The sequence below is a fragment of the Centropristis striata genome, chromosome 8 (genome assembly GCF_030273125.1).
Source record: "Centropristis striata isolate RG_2023a ecotype Rhode Island chromosome 8, C.striata_1.0, whole genome shotgun sequence".
Classification (NCBI taxonomy): Eukaryota; Metazoa; Chordata; class Actinopteri; order Perciformes; family Serranidae; genus Centropristis; species Centropristis striata.
Genome location: NC_081524.1, coordinates 10712861 through 10731095, shown reverse-complemented (window position 1 = coordinate 10731095; position 18235 = coordinate 10712861). Strand labels below are relative to the sequence as shown.

Here is an 18235-nt window from a genome sequence, read left to right as displayed (position 1 = left end):
CATAAAAGCTGTGTTTTTTAACAAAGGTACAGAAGCAAACTGCACGCAATATCACACATGGATACAAGTGGCCGCTTGCTCTACCTGAAAGTCTCCACCTTTTCTGTCTTCTCTCTCACCCCCTGCTCCTTATCTGATTGATTCCCTTACTTTTCCTCCAACCCCAAGCAAGAGAAAGTTTTTACTTCTACATTTCAATATTTGCTTAATGGATTGTGATATTTGATACAGGCATTTCTGGTTTCTATGTATCCTTTGTTTGTGATGAAAGTGACTTTTCCTGTAACACCACCGTGAGCCCAATGTCTTGACAGCTATCGGATGGATTGCTATGAACTTTGTTAGAGACATTAATGTTCCCCTTAGGATCAATTGTAAGAACTTGATACTCCTCTTGACCCCTTCCTCTGGCAACATCATCAGGCCAAAAATTCAGTTCGTTCAATACTTAAGAAATATCACACAAGAGGGAGTGATGTTGTACTTTATATCATCACAGCTGTGATTCGTCATAGGCACGAGGCAGCAGGCCAAGTGCCGAAGGTAATCACAGCATTTAGCTCAAAGGACAGCCGCACTAAGCTCCTAGAATGGATAAAGACTCCTGCACCATAAACAAAAATCAATTTGCCTCCATTGTACAGGGTACAGAAGAAAATAACTAAAATTATCTAAATGGCTAGCTTCCAGTAGAAGTGGGAAAATGTGTTTGTTTTTGTCTTCTTTTTGACAGAAATTAATTATCTCTTGATCATTACAGTTTTGTCTGCAACACTTGAAACGTGTTATGCTCTAAGCGAATGGCTCAAGTGATTTAATTAACTACTGGTTTAATGATCATTGATTACCTAATTAGACAATGGAAAGTCGACAGTGGATAACTAGGACATAGAGACGACCTACATCTTTGGGGACGGTAAAGAACAGTGTTTCCCATGTGGATTCAATATCGGTGTGTGTGTGTGTGTGTGTGTGTATGTGTGTGCATGCGTGTGTGCGTGCGTGCGTGCGTGTGTGTGTGTGTATGTGTGTGCGTGCGTGTGTGCGTGTGTTATATCAGAATAAATCAAACATCAGTGTGTGATGATAGTAAAGGACATGACCCACATGTCAGCAACACCAGCAAAAAGCTCAATATTTACCTTGTAACATGTAAACCATCTTTTAAGATATAAAGAAGATTCATAACTGTGGACAAACCATAAACACACCAGTGTTCCTACAGTTTACACAGAGCTTCCTGCTGAAGATCATGTTTCTCTTAACAAAGCTGAGTTTACATAAGCTCATAATATTGTTTCTGTGTCTCTCAGTGGGATGAGGTCAGCGTCCTGGACGACCGGGGGAAGCTCATACGAACCTTTGAGGTTTGTAATGTCAACCAAAATCCCCGACTGCAAGACAACTGGTTGGCTACGCCCTTCCTGTACCGGCACTCTGCTCCACGGGTGTTTGTCACGCTGCGTTTCTCTGTGCGTGACTGCGCCAGCCTGCGATCACCATCACCCACCTGCCGGGAGACGCTCACCCTGTACTACAAACAGGCTGACTCCCAGAGAGAGCTGGAGAGGACATGGGCTGCTGAGGTGAGGCAGTGTTCCGTATTTTTATTTTAATAACACATAAATACAAATGGTTGTTTAACATTGTTATTAGGAGCAAGTTACACATATAATCATTTTATTTTGATGAATGAACCCAACAAGAATCTGACAGATTCTCTGACAGAAACTGGGTCAACACTATGTGGTATAAAAGCAAAGCTGTGCATAAGACTCTCTTCTCACAAACACAGATTAAACATTTTCCAGCTTTTTGCAAAACAACCGCCCCAGTTTGAACGAGTACTGCAGTATAACAGACCCTTAGTCCCATTGGTGAACATGGAGCCATCCAGCTCTTATGGCGCAGGAGTCCAGCTGCTGTTACACTGGCTCTTTGTTACTAAATGAACTTTCATGTGTCACTATATTAAATAGTACAGCACCACACAAACTAATTATTAGGTAGAGATTTAGGTGTTAAAAAAGATTTACACCTGGTAACTGACAATGGTTGCTAACAGTTGCATAGCTAACTGAACTATGTATATCTGACCTGACAATGGCATGATTTTAAATTGAATTTTACCAAAATAATACAATATCAATATCTGAGTCATCGGCTATCTGTCTGACAACAATTTAGCCTTTGGGGGCAACAGCCAATATTTCTGGAGATCTTGTGTAGCCAAGAGGAACAATGAATAATGGACATTGGGGCCAAGAATTCCTCTTCCATTAACTTGAAGCAAGTGAATGGAGTTTGAGATGAGAGACAACATCTACAACCAAATTGTTTCTCACATATGAATGCAGATACATTTTAAAAAGCTAATAAAAATAATATAAAAAGAAATATAAACTACCTGACATTACAACAGGTTATGGTGATTGAGACAGACTTAGTAACTAAAAAGCATTGGTTACTTGCCAAACTCTGAACTGTTTGAATAAACAAACAGATGAATTGGACATTTTAAAGGTTGATTGAGTTGCATTTGATCACAACCACATGAAATGAGAATTAATGTCTTTCATTTTTTAGCTGTTTTTTGTCACCGCTTGAAGCAAACAACCTTCAGAAAGAATTATTAAGCAATTTAAAATACTATTTTTTTTTTGCCATGCTCATGTTACACCAAAACAGCAAGACCTGTCATCATCTCATCACAAGGAGTAATTGTATAATCACCCTGATTATTGTTGGGCTTGTCAGTGAAAGCTGCTGAGAATAACGGCCTGTTTGGGACACACTGGTGTGAAGCACATACTTGTTGATGACTGTGGTTTACAAAATGCAAAAATGTGCAACTGTGGCCTCCAGAAATGTCACTTCTGTCCCACTAATTACATCTTTAAGACATACAATTTACAACAGTGGCCATTTTACACTCACTGTAGGATATTCTCTGAACCTCATTTGTTGTCAGCGGAGTGCGTTTTTTAGTGACAAATACTGTCCAAAGATGTTTTATTTATTTATGAATGTAGTTGTTCTTTTTTTCCTGTGACATTTTGAGCTACCGAGTCTGAATTGCCTGAGCTACATGTGCAAACGCAGTCACAGTGGGAGGGATGCAGTATTTGTATAGATGAATGCATTTCTCCTGAGGGAAGTGAGACGCTTTTTAAAATGCAAATCAAAGCCTGATGAGGAATCAGAGGAGAGTCACAGAAGAGTCAGGAAGCACTGCAGCGCTGAAAGTCCTCACAGGGACTTGAGCACGAACACCTACTGAGACCTGCATACATCCAAGTCAACGTTTACGCTTCTCACTAAACCACTTCATATTGTACATGTGCCTGGGAGAAATACAGCAAAACTCATCTTGTCTTGTCTTTTAGTTTGCCATTTTCCATCTTATTTCTGCTTTTTCTCTTGATTGATGCACTGTATATTTCCAATCCTCATCCATCTATCAACCAGCTTATTTTAACGCCCATAATTTTACTCTTGTTTACTTGTTTCCTTCCTGTCAACCACACATTCTCTCTATGCTATTTTGTTCTTGTTGACCACTAATTATCTTTCCTCGCTGTCCACTCTTTTTTTTTCATTTTCACCACAGCCATCCAGCGGAGAGAAGGATACCAGGGAGGGCTGGGTGAAGATCGACACCATCGCAGCTGATAAGAGTTTCTCCAAGGTGGAGCCCAGTTCACCTCACCAGTATCAACCCAACAGATACAGCCGAATCAACATCAAAACACGCAGCTTTGCCCCGCTTACACGCAATGGGTAACCGTCAATGTCAATGTGTTGCTCATGTTTGACTAACACCATCACTCCCCAGGGTCTGAATGTCCTCCATCTTGACATTTGACCCCCTTTTCAGATTCGTTCTGGCCATCGTCGACAGTGGAGCTTGTGTTTCCCTCATGGGCGTGTCAATCTTCTACCGGCGCTGTCCAGCCACGAGCGTGTACTTGGCATCCTACCCAGCGACTCCCTCGGGGGCGGAGCCAACTGCCTTAGTTCCCCTGAGCGGGACGTGTGTCCCCCACAGTAAAGCTCAGGGAGGAACGCCCCCTCGAATGCACTGCAATGCTGAAGGGGAGTGGATGGTTCCTGTGGGAGGATGTGTCTGTGATGAAGGCTACGAGCAGAACCTCAACGGGTCTGCCTGCTTGGGTAAGTCTGAGGAAAACAGCTAAATGTCTATCTCAGCATCACGTCCATGTATAATTCTCCATGTATGCAACAGGCAACCCGCAGGTCACATAGTAAGCCTAGCAACCTCCAATTGGCCCTGCAGAATCAGATCATTTATATCATATATTATATAGGTTATTCTTTCTATCATTTGTAATAGGTTATCAGCGTCCTGTCAGATTTGCCTGTGGCTTACACAGAAAATAGACCAGACCCTGAAATATCGATGCAGATTGCGAGCCGCATCCTGTCTGAGCAGCCTGATTGGTTAACACGGGCGCAGAAAGAAAGCTGGCAGCGCCTCCCAGCCCTACAGGCACCTCCGCCTCCTGTCTGCAACTCCCATGATTGTGTTTTTCAAATTATGTATAATACCACATATTTGTCAACTGTGTCTAAAGATGGCAAGACAAATGAGCAGACACTCGCACGCACACACACATGTCCAAACACACAAGTAGACAAGTTTTAAATAGGCTGCTGAAAACTTGGTCTACATTTTGACGTTTAAAATCTGGCCAATTAAATAGGGATAGCCCTGATGTGTAGTAGCTACAGTATTTAGTTTACTTATGGGGCACCATTACCTGCTGTGGGTCAGCAGACATTTTATGAATGACAGGCTTGTTAGGCACATGCACTGTGAATTCCAATACTTTTCCTGTTAACTGACTTTAATCAGTGAATTCCCCCTTTAAATACACAAAGAAGTAACTTTCTTCTGGAGAACTCATTTGAACTCAGATGTCCAAAAACAAACAGTGGTAATCAGTCAACTTTTTGGGCCAATCTTGACTTCCTGTCAGTTCTCTTCTTGGTATTTGCTGAGATACGAAGCGTCTGGATCAATACTGAAAGGAGCTGCTGTCACTCTGATACACAACTGTGTTTGATGTAGAGAGCAGAGGGAAACGAGGGCGGGTAGGGCAGGTCGGGTCGGGTTGTGATGAGAAGCGGAGAGGCAGTATTATACCCATGCAGTGCCTGTAGTGATGTAACTTTTTGCATATATTCTAGTCATAAATAGAGTTATACAGACATACCTTCAGGAGTACAGAGCTGCTATATTGGCCATTTTTGTGCGAGGAGAGGAGAGGAGAGGAGAGGAGAGGAGAGGAGAGGAGATGAGATGAGAGGAGAGGAGAGGAGAGGAGAGGAGAGGAGAGGAGAGGAGAGGAGAGGAGAGGAGACGAGGCAATGGTCAGCAACTGCAAAACTGGACTAAAAAAAAATTCACTCAAAGTGGGTGTGAATGGGGGGAAAAATGAAGAAGCAGAAAAAAATTGAGAGCTGTCCAGACGGACAGGAAAGGATATAAGGAGAGTGCAGAAGGAGGGAGAGAGGAAGAGAGGGAGAGAGCCATAGTGAGAGGGATGTGACACATTTAGGTCATGGCGATGTAATGGCCACTCGTCTGTGAACAAGTGACAGAAACCGCAGGGGGAGAGAGGGGGAGTGGAGGGAAAATAGGGAGCAGTGGAGGCAGAGTGAAAGATAGGAGGATGCAAGTTAATGACTTAAAGAACTGATCAGGCAAAAAATTCTGAGGGCACAATGGCAAAAAGAGTGGATGTGTGTCTCTTTGTGCGAATGTGTGAGTATGCACAAGTGTATCTTGCTACTGATATGTGCTTTCCACATATGTCTGTAAATGCTGGGATTACAGTAAAAAAGTGAAGTCCAAGAGGAATTTCAATGGCCATAATTGCTCAGTTCCCTCGCATGGGGGCCCTCAAAGTCTAACTAACTCCAGCACAATTAATCCTCCAATCCTGCCAAGTCAGCTGTGAAATGCTCTTTTGCTTTACATCTGCACTCTGCACGCCACTTGTGTTTGTCTGCATTTGATTGATATTTACTGACAAATCACCCCTTGAAACAGCTCAGCTGCAGGAGCAAAGGCTTCCAATGACTGTGTATGAATGATCTAACACATTGCTGCCCACGCTGCTCCGCCTTTTTGTTCCAACTCTCATTTGATTATGTTTTGTTGATCACTTCACTGACTAATGATGTGGACTGGCATCATTACATTGTTGTCCTCACTGGCTCCCTGGGAATGTTGAGAAAAGAGGCAGATGGTTAACTGGCGATGGAGTCGTCAAGAATTATTAACAGTAGCCGATCCTTATTCTCACCAGAAAGTGGAGCACTGAACTTTCTTAACTATTGGAACTTGTACATTTTGTTCTTGTTTGAATTAAGCACCAAGGACATTTAATAATAGCACAATGTGAGCAAATGATAGGCTGTACTGCACTCAACTTATATATTAGTTGGAAGATGTAATTAAATACACGACATTCTGCAAATTGTTAGTTTTTCTGGCGCCAGCACTTGGAACAGAGAAGGAAAAAAAAGTGAAATTACATTTATTTCTACTTAAAAGTGTGTCATCTTAACCTGTATGCATTTCATTAAACACATTATTAAGCATACGAACCAGCACCCTCTGAGAATGCATTCTCTTCTTTTTTCATTATTTCATTGAGTTGTTTTGGGCTTGTTTAGTATCCATGTGAGAATACTGCAACATCCAGCACAGCTTTGTCCCCTCAAGCAAGACATTTTTTAGGGACAAATAAGAGACTTGAGATACCTCCTCCTCTCGGTCTCATGTGAAAATGGACGTCAGAGTTAAATGATTGCCTTTAACTACACACAGCTCTAATAGCTTTCTATTTTAAGATTCAAAGGGCCCATAATGTATTTCTTTATTTGTGAAAATGGATTATTACAGCAAGGATTTAAGACTCTTAGACAGAAAAAAGGTAGAAACCAAGTGCACAAAAAAACTATCATTTTGTTTTGTACATTACTTTCATTCAACATCAACATGTGACGCATTTGTCCAAAGGGAATTATTTTTTTAACGTCGCTACTGCCGTGGCTTCATGGACGTTTATGTTTGGTTTTCAGTTGGTCGGTTGGCCCACTACATCTTAACAGCTATTAGATGATTGACGATGAAAAATATATTTTATTCCATATTGTTTGAAAAAAAAAAAATGTAGTACATGACCACAACTTGCTTGAAACTCCGAAACATATATTCAACATTTTGGTAGATTACATCCAACATATTCCAGGCAGTAACTCGGCAAAAACGGGTGAAGATGCACCGCTGTAAAGGAAAGCTGCTTGTTTTGTCTTATGACACAAGACCAAACAAGCATGCATTCTGAAACAAAATGCAGCACAATTATCATATTTTTATGACTATCTTGTTTTCATAATAGTTGGAAGCGAAAATTGTAGTTGAACATGAAATTTGATTAATCTCCCATGTCTATTTTCTAGTGAGTGAGTCCGCTGAATTTTCCTCTCGCATCACAAGGACCCTGTGTCTGTAGTTTGATCAGATCTGACTGAAAGCAACATTAAGGAAATAATCTCATGAATGCAAATACTTTAAATCATGTTTTTCCTATGGAGTCCCACCACCATCTAAGACCTATTGCTCATAGTAAGAAGCTGATTGAAGAAGAAACTAACACATTTTTTTACTTTAACTTTAATGTAAAAACATTTAACATGATTACGTCATTTCCTATTTTCATGTTTTGGATTACAGCGCAGAACATACTTGTTTTCTTAATATCATTATGTTAAACATTTGAAACTACGTATTTCAGAAAAGAGCACAGTTCAGGTTGGAAAGAGGTGTGCGTGTACTCTTCAGTTTATAGACCACCTCACATGGAAGACTCCTCTGTGGCGATGTGTTTCACTGCTTTTTTCACCCGACTGTGTCCGACGAGAGGCGACAGAATCGTCGGACAGTGTGTGGGGGCCTTTAGACTTCAACACATGGTTAATGTTGGGAATTCATACAAAACTATTTGGTTACGTTTCGTCAACAAAACTACCTGGTTAGGGTTAGGAAAAGGATTGTGCTTTGGGTTTTACAGTGTTTATTTGGACACATCCAACCAGCCTGCCCGACTCACTTCTGAACTTTCACGCTCCCCCATACTGTCACCCGTCTTCCTGGCAACCTCAGTGCCACCAAAATATGGCGCTAAAGACATACCCGGTGCATTAAAAAGTGATGCCAAGAAGGTTCTGAACAAGTGTTCACATGTGACGAGTTGGGTGTGAGAACCAGTTGATGTAATAATTTTTACTTTCAGTTTTTCAGCCACTGTAAGATCAGAGGATCTCATCTGTTTGAAATGAAAATGAATCACTAGTTATGACAACAACACTTGAGAGGAACAAGTGTGAAAACTTTACAGTCGCCTGTTAATCTACGACATGTGTGATGCCTGTTTATTCTGATAAATCAGACTCACCAAGCAACACTCCACCATTTGGACTGATGATAAATTAAATAGCCAAGTGAAACATCAAACACTCACAAAAACACAGCTGGCATTTTGGCAGACAGACATTAAAAGATCATTCCTTAATAATTGATAAAGCTGTTTATCACAAGCAAGTCTAAAAGAACATCCAGCTTTAAAATGATCGCTGTGACATTCAAAGCTCAGTTTTGGATGAAACCCTGTCTTCAAAAATGATAAGGACAAAGGCAGATGACAGGCAGCAGCTGTCTGATGTTTTTATCCTTTGACATTTGTATCCCACAAGGGATAGGCTAGGCACAGAGAACAAGCGGAAACACGGCCGAGCATGAGACACAATTACACCTGTTCAGCCAAACATGAAACAGTCCTTTAGTTTTGGGCTCCTCGAGCAGGTCCGAGCTGGCAGTACATCGTCCCCAGACAAGCTTCTTCACTCTGTTTGATTCCTCTCAAACATTAAGCCACCGTCGAGGATTTGGGACAAGGATTAGTGCTGAATGCTCAAATGGGCTCTGAGTTAATTTGGACCCATGTTGGTGTTTTGTGTGGCGTGCAAGTGACAGTGAAATATTCAACATGTCAGATTGTCCTGATGTATCTCCCCAAACACTCGCTCTCAGCTCAGACACGTCCCCTAACTGTCCTGCGGCTCGTTGTGGTGGGAAACAAGAACATTTGGCCAGGGGAAGAAGTAAAAGAGCAAGTGTGATATTATTTTGAGTGTGATAGGTGACTGTTCTCTGAAAGCAGACACAACTAAAGCAGAGTTTAGGCCCGGATTTATTTTTCTTTTCCTTTTCTGATTGAAATATTCTACTTTTTCTTCACGGTCGTTTCACACCATGATATTTCAAGTGGACACTCATTAGCAGCGTTGACATTCAGTTGCTTTTCCAGTCTATTAATAAGGTCAAGCTGAGTGAACTGATCAATGATAACCAGTATTGACTGTTGGCTGGACCTCGCTGTGAGGGAGTAGCCAGGCGATGATGACGGATGAACCCAATCACACTCCACTACATCAATATATATTATATAAATATATAGCCAAGATGCTTAAGGAAAATATTTATGTAGCCAAGATGCTTAAGGGAAATATTTTCAAACCCCATCACCCCCCTCCCTCCCCATTTGATACATTATTATTGATAATAGAAATACATCAATGACATGTGAAGGTTTGATCTTTGGCTCTTTGAGTCTACAGAGAATATCACCTGACTCTGCAGTTTTTCTGTGCTTTACAGAGATTTATAGTAAATTTCAGCTCTTCTTTAAGCTGTATAGCAACTTCACTCTTTTGGTTCACTCTCACTGTTCTCATAGTGTTGTTTACTGCAGCAGCAGGCAGCTGTTTTTAAAGAAAAAGCTCTAAAGACCCACTGTACTCTGCACCAACCAACCAAGAAAATAAGTTAAAGACTAATGGAGCATTGAGCAGCTAAAGAGTCAAACATTTCCCTCAGGAAACCGAGGTCAGAGCTAAAAGAGAGTGAATATTGGACTTTAACACCAGAAGCATGACTCCCATTGAATGATAATAATTGTTTATCTGTAACTGCTGGAAGTGTGGATGGTTTTTATCTGAAAGGGTGAATAATGTGCTTGCAGACTCCAGCTGGGCAGGTGCAGCATATAAAGGATAACGAGAAGAAGTCTGCTCACTGAAATAATCAGAAAAGTTAAATAATGTATAAGGTCTTAGTCAGGCAAATATCCAAGAGAAAGAAAAACAGCCTATCTATATACATAAATATTTCACAGCTCCCTCTACAATTAGTATAATTTGCGTTATGTAATCTCCTTGTTGTAAGTGGAGATGTAATTTTTGTCCGCATAGTTTTTTTTCACGGTGTTGTTTTCCTTACAAAGGCTTTGCTGTTCAAAAAGATGCCTCATTAAAACTTTTGGGAACTTGAAATATTCAGTGTGCTAACTACAGTATGTTTAATGAACAGTTAGGATTTGTAGGATTTGTCTCAAACATGCTGTAAATTTAAATATTATTATAATATTATTGTTTTCAAAATATGTGCAGGAGAGGAAACTATTTTCTGTTTTAATAATATCCACACTCTGTTTTTGCTTTGCCTTAGTTCATGTGTTTGTTGCTCGTTTATTTGAGATAATCAAAGAATTTCTTGCTTATACATGCAGCCTTGCGCTGTCGGAGCTTACATAGAAATGTAAGATATTACAGAACATGATATGATGAATAACATATCATTCAGTAATTGTTTGTTGTTTCCATCTGCACGCAACAACAGAATGTAGAGAAAATGATGGACGGAGAGACGCAGAGGAAGATATTTACAGTTGGAACTGTGTGTACTCATCTATTCTGTTGTGTGGTCGCATCTGTGAGCTTATGTGTGTTTGTGTGTGTGTGTGTGTGTGTGTGTGTGTGTGTGTCAGAGAGGGAGAGAGAGAGAGATTATGCTGCAAGCCAAAAGAGGGAATGAGCGCATGAAACAGGGAGAGAGGAAGAGAAAAAGAGAGAAATTGGGTCAGTGATCTACAAACCAAAGTATTATGCTAACATCACATTACTCACCTCATGGCTGTCTTTCCTAGTTTTGTTTTTCTCTTCAGAAATTCATTTGAATGTTCAAGTGTATTTATTATTTTCCTGACATGATTTCATTTTATATTCATCTATCTATATATATATGTTGTGTTATCGTCTATTTTATTTTTCAAAACCATGATAATGTTGATAAATTATTGTTGCACATGCCATTTTTTCCCCAATTAAGTGATTTATTGTCAAATGCTTATTTTCATTTCTGGAACCAGAGATTTTTTGGAGGCATTTTGCTTGAAATATCACTGAGACTATTTTTTTTTCACAGTTTTGTTTATTGATTTAAAAAAAATATATAACTCTATTTATGAAGCGACAGAGTGATAATAAATATTAAGATAAAAATGAATAATTCAAAACAATTAAATTAAAAATAATAACGAATGCATAATTCAAAGGTTAAATTAAGATGAGGACATGCAAAAATGTTAATTAATAGACACATATAATTAAAATAAAAGAGAGATAGCTAAAATGGCAAAACAAATAATTATAAAGTAAAGTAAGTTGATTCAGTAAACATGAATTACAACCCCTAATTCCAAAAAAGTTGGGACAGTGTGAAAAACATAATAAAATCAGAATGCAATAATTTGCAAAGATCCTTCAGGACCTACATTCAGTAGAATACAGTCCAGAGATAATTTGACTATAACTTTGTTTTTTATAAATATATACAGTCATTCTAAATTTGATGCATTCTGTTTTTATTTATATTTTATAGTCCTAACTTTTTAGGGATCAGTGTTGTACTTGTATCTGTCATTGTTTCTGTAACGGTAACTCCTCTGTTCTCTACTTCTCCTCCTCCCTGTCTCCTGACTTCCCCGAGTGTACTGATGTATGATTTAAAGCCATCTGTGTCTCTGCTCATCATGGCCATGAATTGTCTACTTTATAGCAGGGAGATGGGTGGATGTAGCCGGCTGGGGGGGATGGGGGTTGCAGATCAAGTAAGAGGGCAAAGGACTCTTCCTCTCATTGGCTGCTGTAATCAGGTGGATAAAGACGGGAGGAGGAGGAGGAGGAGGAGGAGGAGGTTAGTTGTTGCCGGAGCTGGTAACGGCGATGAGAGGCTGTGTAGCAAAGTCTTGCTGCGTGTCAGAGCTGTAAGAGAACACGTCTGATAATGTGCAGCGGGGGCATAAATGATTGAGGAAGAAGGATATTTTCTCTTCTTTCCCTCCCTGTTTCCTCGTTTTTCACCCATCATCTGGCGCTCATATACATAATCCCACTGTTCAACCTACAACGGTCCTGGGCCATCCATCTCCGTGTTCACTTCTTCCCCTTCTCCGGTTTATTCTCCCTCTGTGGTCTCTCAACATCCTTTTACTTCCCTCCGTTTCCCTTTTTTCGCCTCTTCACACCTGTTTGAAAGCAAAGTCAGCTCTCTGAGACAAGTGAGAACACAGAAAGCCTTTTATCTGTTTATTCCTTACCCTCTTACGCTTCTTACTTCTTATCTCCCCCTCCCCGACACCATCTAGTATACACACATGTATCCACACACACATACAGCGTGTCAGCTTTAATAGATGTTCTTGACAAGGTTATATAAACAAGGTGAGGGGTTCACTCCCTCTGACCATGAGGCACACACACACATACACACACATATATCCTCTCTCATCCTGTTTAAAAACATATGAGAGGATCCTTCTTTAAAGCTGCTGGGTCAGGTGTTATCATCTGTGCCATTTACACTCAGAAATACAAGAAAGTCTCACTGTATGAGAATACACACTCTCTACATTTAGCTCACAGACAAAGGGACCTCTTTTTGAACGATGCAACCTTTAGTTGACACTGCTGTAGGCGTCACACACACACACTCAGTGTGAAAATGGCAGCAGACCAACACGGAGGCAGCTCTCTCAATGTTCTCATAGTCCGGCTCAGGACGAACACTCTGGGCTCCGGCAGGCAGCAGCAGGAAGTGTGCGTTACCTTGACCTCAGCGCTCAGCTGTCCTGCTGTTGACATTAACAATTGGCACATTTCACAGATTTTTCCACCGTAAAACACATCGGTTCAGGATAACAGCCTGCAGGTTCAAATGGTATTTTCAGGGTGTGTGTATGTGTGTGTGTCAAGTGACAGAGAGCGAGAGAGAGAGAAAGAGAGAGAGAGAGAGAGAACTATGCATGCTTTGAACTTAAATTGATTTTTAATGGATTTTATCACTTGATTTCAGGATAATCATACACTTTATTATTACTGTATTATTAATATGATCCCTATTACGTTTCTGCTCCATTTCCTGTTTTATGAGGAAGAAATTATACATATTCTACAGTGACTATAATAGGATTTGGTGAAGATATGTTTTAAAATTTAATTAAAAGTTTCCTTTATGGGTTGAGAAAGTTATCCCACATTTTTCAGATCTTAGTTTTACATTTTGGGAAATATGATTTCTCACTTTCTGGTGTTTTATTCTATTATCATATCCGTGCACTAAATGTAAGGCTAAAGCCAGCTGCTAGTTAGCTTAGCAAAAAAGCCTAGAAACGGCTAGTTGGCTCCCTCCAACACAAACAAACTGCCTACCAGCACCTCTAAGCTCTAATACTAATTAACAGGTTGTTTATCATAAACAGTCATTCAACAAATTTGTACAAATTGCAAAAATGTCGTCCAAATGCTGTTCCAATTTCTGTGCTAAGCTAAGCTAACCAGCTGCTGGTTTAAGCATCATGTTGACTCTATGCACCAGAGATACATGGATCTTCTCATTATTCTCTCTGCAAATAAGTTTATTTCCCAAAATGTGGAGGTTTTTCCTTTGAAACAGTGATACAGGGTCAGAGTGACCTTTTTTCAACTTGTCACACAGATGTTCAAAATGGCCACACTGACCCTGGCTGGTGGTTTTGCTGCTGTCTGCTTACACAAGCCACTTCCTCTGTAAACAGAAGTAAATGACTGTGCAGGACGAAGCCACCAACAAACAACAGGCCGCTGTGTTATAGATGAACTTTTGACTCAAAGGGAACCGCAAGCCAAGACCAAATTGATGCTTTACCCTAAAATAGTTTGTGGTGTTTGACTTTGTCCCCGGACCAAAACAATAAAACGGGACAAATTAGAACTACGCAGACACAAAACATTGTATATTATTCATGAAGCTCCAGTTTTTATATTAGGTCTTCTGGGCTGAGAGGAAAATACGGATCATCTTCATAAAACTTGACCTGAAATACCAGTTTACAGAAGTTAATTGATGCTTGGATTTAAAAGCTATCTTTGGTTACAAGTTCAAAATAGTTATTTTATGTAAAGTGGAACTTTAAAATGTTTTGTTTATTCAACTATTGTGCTTTTTTATGGTATCCAAAATATTTTCTTCTTTATACATTTATATATTCATAATCAATGAATCTGTGATCATAAATCAAACTTAATACTGATGATGGACAAAATTATCTTATCTCCTGGTCCACATACTCACTTGTTCTCAGGTCAAGATGACGTGGAACCATAGATCCTCAAACTTTCCATTATCTACATTTCTATGACAGCTTTCATGAGATTTCCTTCAATTTTTCCCAATTAAAGTGGTTTTCCATGTCTGGAGCAAGGTTGAAAAGGACAGAGAGTGATGTATTCTCTATAGATTGTAAAGTCCCTTGAGCCAAAATTGTAATTTGTGATTATGGGTTATATTAACACAATGGTCCTGACTTGACAACTGAGCAAAAGCAAGTAAGTGGACCTTGAGTTAAGATTGTTTTGTCAGCGGCTGTTTCCAAGGTAAAGAATTAACTGTCAAGCTCTGATGCTGATAATAATGCTAATGTGTTTCTGCTGCAAATGACGGTACTGGCAGTTTTTGTTTAGCTTGAACTTTATAAAGCTTTTCGTTTTGTTCTAATCTATTTTCTGACCCTATGCTTTATAAGTAAAAAAAAAAATCACATCTTTAGTTAGATGTGATACCACATTTATTATTTTTGTTTTTTGCTCTGCCCCACTTTTCAGTGTTCCTTCTAAGCCTTTCAGACTCTCTGGGGGAAGACGTGTTACAGTAATCATTAAAACCAGAAAACAGAGACACTGTTATGTAGCTTTCAAACCCGGCAGACTCCTAATTGGCATAGTGGACACCACAAACCACAGACTCAGAGTGAACGCTTTTATTTATTTATTTGTCATCCATGTCTCCCTGCAGCTTGTCCGGTGGGCTACTTTAAGTCTGTTGCGGGCTCCGTACCCTGCTCGGTGTGTCCCCCCAACAGCAGAACCAGCCAGGAGGGATCGAGTGTGTGTGAATGTCGCAGCGGATTTTACCGAGCGGCCAATGACGCCAACGCTTCTGCCTGCACAAGTGAGCTTTGTTGGTTTGTTTGTTTATGCCTCGCTCTCTGGGAGGTGTTCAAGGGGCCTCAGTAGTCATTTGTCATCTACTCAGACTGTGAGAATGCTCAGTCACTGACCACAATCTTTTTTTTATCACAATGTACTGGAAATGTAATTCCACCAGCAGAAATAAAGCTGTTAAGTTTCTCTGCTCACTAAGCATAAATTGTATCACAGCCAAACTTTGTTTTATAACTTTCTTCCATTACTTAACTTGCTGAAATGTGTTTGCCAGCTTCTTTCATATCTTAAACTTTTTAGCAGATGCTTCCATCTAAGTGACCACCGCTTACATTATGTATGTCTAACCCCTCCCTTCGCTCTGTCCCCTTCACAGCTCCTCCATCTGCTCCGGTCTCTCTGTCCTGGGAGTATGAGAGCGGTGACGGCGGGGTGTCCTTAAGGTGGCGCCCTCCAGTGGACATGGGAGGCCGCAACGAAGTGTGGTACGGGGTGGTGTGTCGTATTTGCCCCTCGGCCACCTTCACCAACCCAGCAGCGTGCTCCTGGTGCGGAGAGGGCGTCACCTTCAGCCCCTCCCAGACCAACCTGAAACAAACCAAGGTCACCCTCAACAACCTGCTGACGAGAGTCACTTATCTCATACAGGTACTGTTGAAAAAACTGTCTGTTGAAGGCACAAAACACCTTCTTTTATCACCTTTAAAAAGTTTTAAACTCTCCTCAAGAGCTGGCTTCTGAAGAAATTACTGTTTTTTTTAATTTCTTGCTTTTGTGAGTTAAAGTGTGGATTAAATCGATCGACCCAGTTGGAAGTTGTTTTTCAGAAATTTTCATGGATGGTAAAACATTTCAAGGATGTGCAACATTCACTGAAATTAATAAAAGAAAAACTGTGTCCTTGTGAAACAAACATGTATTATTTGGACTCAGCACCTGGTCACTAATAGCTGAAATATTTCCTGGAGCCACAGATGAGGCAGCTCCCCTGTGCTGTATTATTCCATAAGCTCCACATCAGCAAATACACAGTAACATTTATTATTTATCTCGGGGAAACTCTACTAAATCATAGCTTATTTCTTATTCATATTGCTCAGATATTTCCCATTTACTGGTGTTTGTTGACGGGCCTACACAGCTGCATGTGTCAGGCTTTGTTTCTCAAACACGGAAGCACGCCATAAAAGTAAATAGAGAAAAGCTTTGAATGTCATGTCTGTGTGTTCTTCTTATTGACAGGTGCAAGCCATGAATGAGGTGTCAGCTTTGAGCCCTTTTCCAGCTCGATACACGAGCATCAATTTCACTACGAGCCAGTCAGGTGAGCACGGGATGAAAAGATGAGATGAAAGAGAAGAGATGCTCTGATGTTGATGTTGTAGAAACTGTGTCTCTCTCTCTCTTTCTCTCTGTGTCTCTCTGCTCCATCTTTTGTCTTCCTGCTCTCTGGACAGGAGGTTGCTCGGGGTTATAATATCCTGTCACATCCCATTATAGTCAGTGTGGAGGAAGAAAGGGAGAAATGAGAGATGGGAAGACAAAAAGACAGGCAGAAAGAGAGATGACAGTAGATGAGTGGGGAGAGGAGAGGAGAATGGAGCATTGTGCAGACTAAGTACACCATTATGAGATTTTCCAAGAAAGTGATCAGGATAGATTAAGAGTCTGTGATCCTAAGTCATCTAAAACGTTCACGTGTCTGCTCACAGAGTTTATTGATTAGATGAAAGGAATGCCGGAAAGTTCCCTTTAACTGGTCTGTCCAGGCAGCACAGTGACTGTAACTAGATCCTGCTTGGCGCTCCATAAACACGCCACTTTCATGCTCTACTAAATGTCTCCTACAAGTTCTGTAACACTGCCCCCTTCTGGTCACCATCACTTCAACACAACTTTGCTGTTTCATTGTGATGGGTTGAGGGGGTTCAAACATAACATCTCCCGCGGGAAACTTCACATCAGCTCATGCATCACTCCATCTGTTCTCTCCAACAGTTCCCAGCACAGTTCCCATGATGCACCAGCTGAGCCGAGCCCCAGACTCCATCACTCTGTCGTGGCCTCAGCCTGATAGGCCCAACGGAGACATCCTGGAGTACCAGCTGAGATACTATGACAAGGTACATTCAGCAAATAGTCGCATGCAAACATGCTGGGCGGCCACCTGAAGTGACACAAAACAGAGAGTGAAAGCGAAATGTCCTTCTGTGTCCCTCAGGGTTCAGACGTGGACAGCGCAGCGAGCGTGTACAGTGAGACGAACACGGTGACCGTCAGCACTCTGATCCCCGGCTCCATCTACGCCTTCCAGATCAGAGCTCGTAATGAACGAGGCTACGGCCCCTACAGCAACACCATCTACTTCACCACACTGCCTCTGGGTACTTTTACTGTCATACCACTCACATCCAATAACACACGACTGAGCTGGGGGAATAAGTATACAGGCTTTAATTATGTACAGATGATCATCATGAGAGTAATATGAATATTAGGACAGTGTGATCAACTTGTTACTTGTTATTAGAGCTATTTATTGAACAGGGAAATGAAAATAAATTACATTTTGCTGTATTTGATCTGCTGAAGATAAGTGGCTTTATAGCTTTATTGCAGTGTGTTTAATTATTGCAGCCAGCTCTGGCTTCTGATTGGTTAAAAGGTAAAATGCTTGTTAGATAATCATGGAGCCTTGAGAGCACAGCAGTGTCGACTGTTCTTTACATGCTAACTGTTCTTGTTGGTTTTGCTGCTTATGATGCTAATTTAGTACGTTTTTAGTGTTTTGTTACTATTATTATGTATATATGAAGTTTTCCAG

The 18235-nt window shown here is 40.6% G+C and overlaps 1 protein-coding gene across 1 annotated transcript in view; it reads left to right on the top strand.

Moving 5' to 3' along the window:
• ephb6 (eph receptor B6) overlaps positions 1–18235 on the top strand; it is a 43035-nt gene that overhangs the window by 17238 nt on the left and 7562 nt on the right. Inside the window, exons 3-10 of the mRNA XM_059339525.1 lie at positions 1314–1586; positions 3611–3780; positions 3878–4173; positions 15263–15418; positions 15788–16059; positions 16654–16735; positions 17410–17534; positions 17633–17795. Of these exons, the coding sequence (XP_059195508.1) occupies positions 1314–1586; positions 3611–3780; positions 3878–4173; positions 15263–15418; positions 15788–16059; positions 16654–16735; positions 17410–17534; positions 17633–17795 (1537 nt within the window). The remainder of the gene's footprint in view (positions 1–1313; positions 1587–3610; positions 3781–3877; positions 4174–15262; positions 15419–15787; positions 16060–16653; positions 16736–17409; positions 17535–17632; positions 17796–18235) is intronic.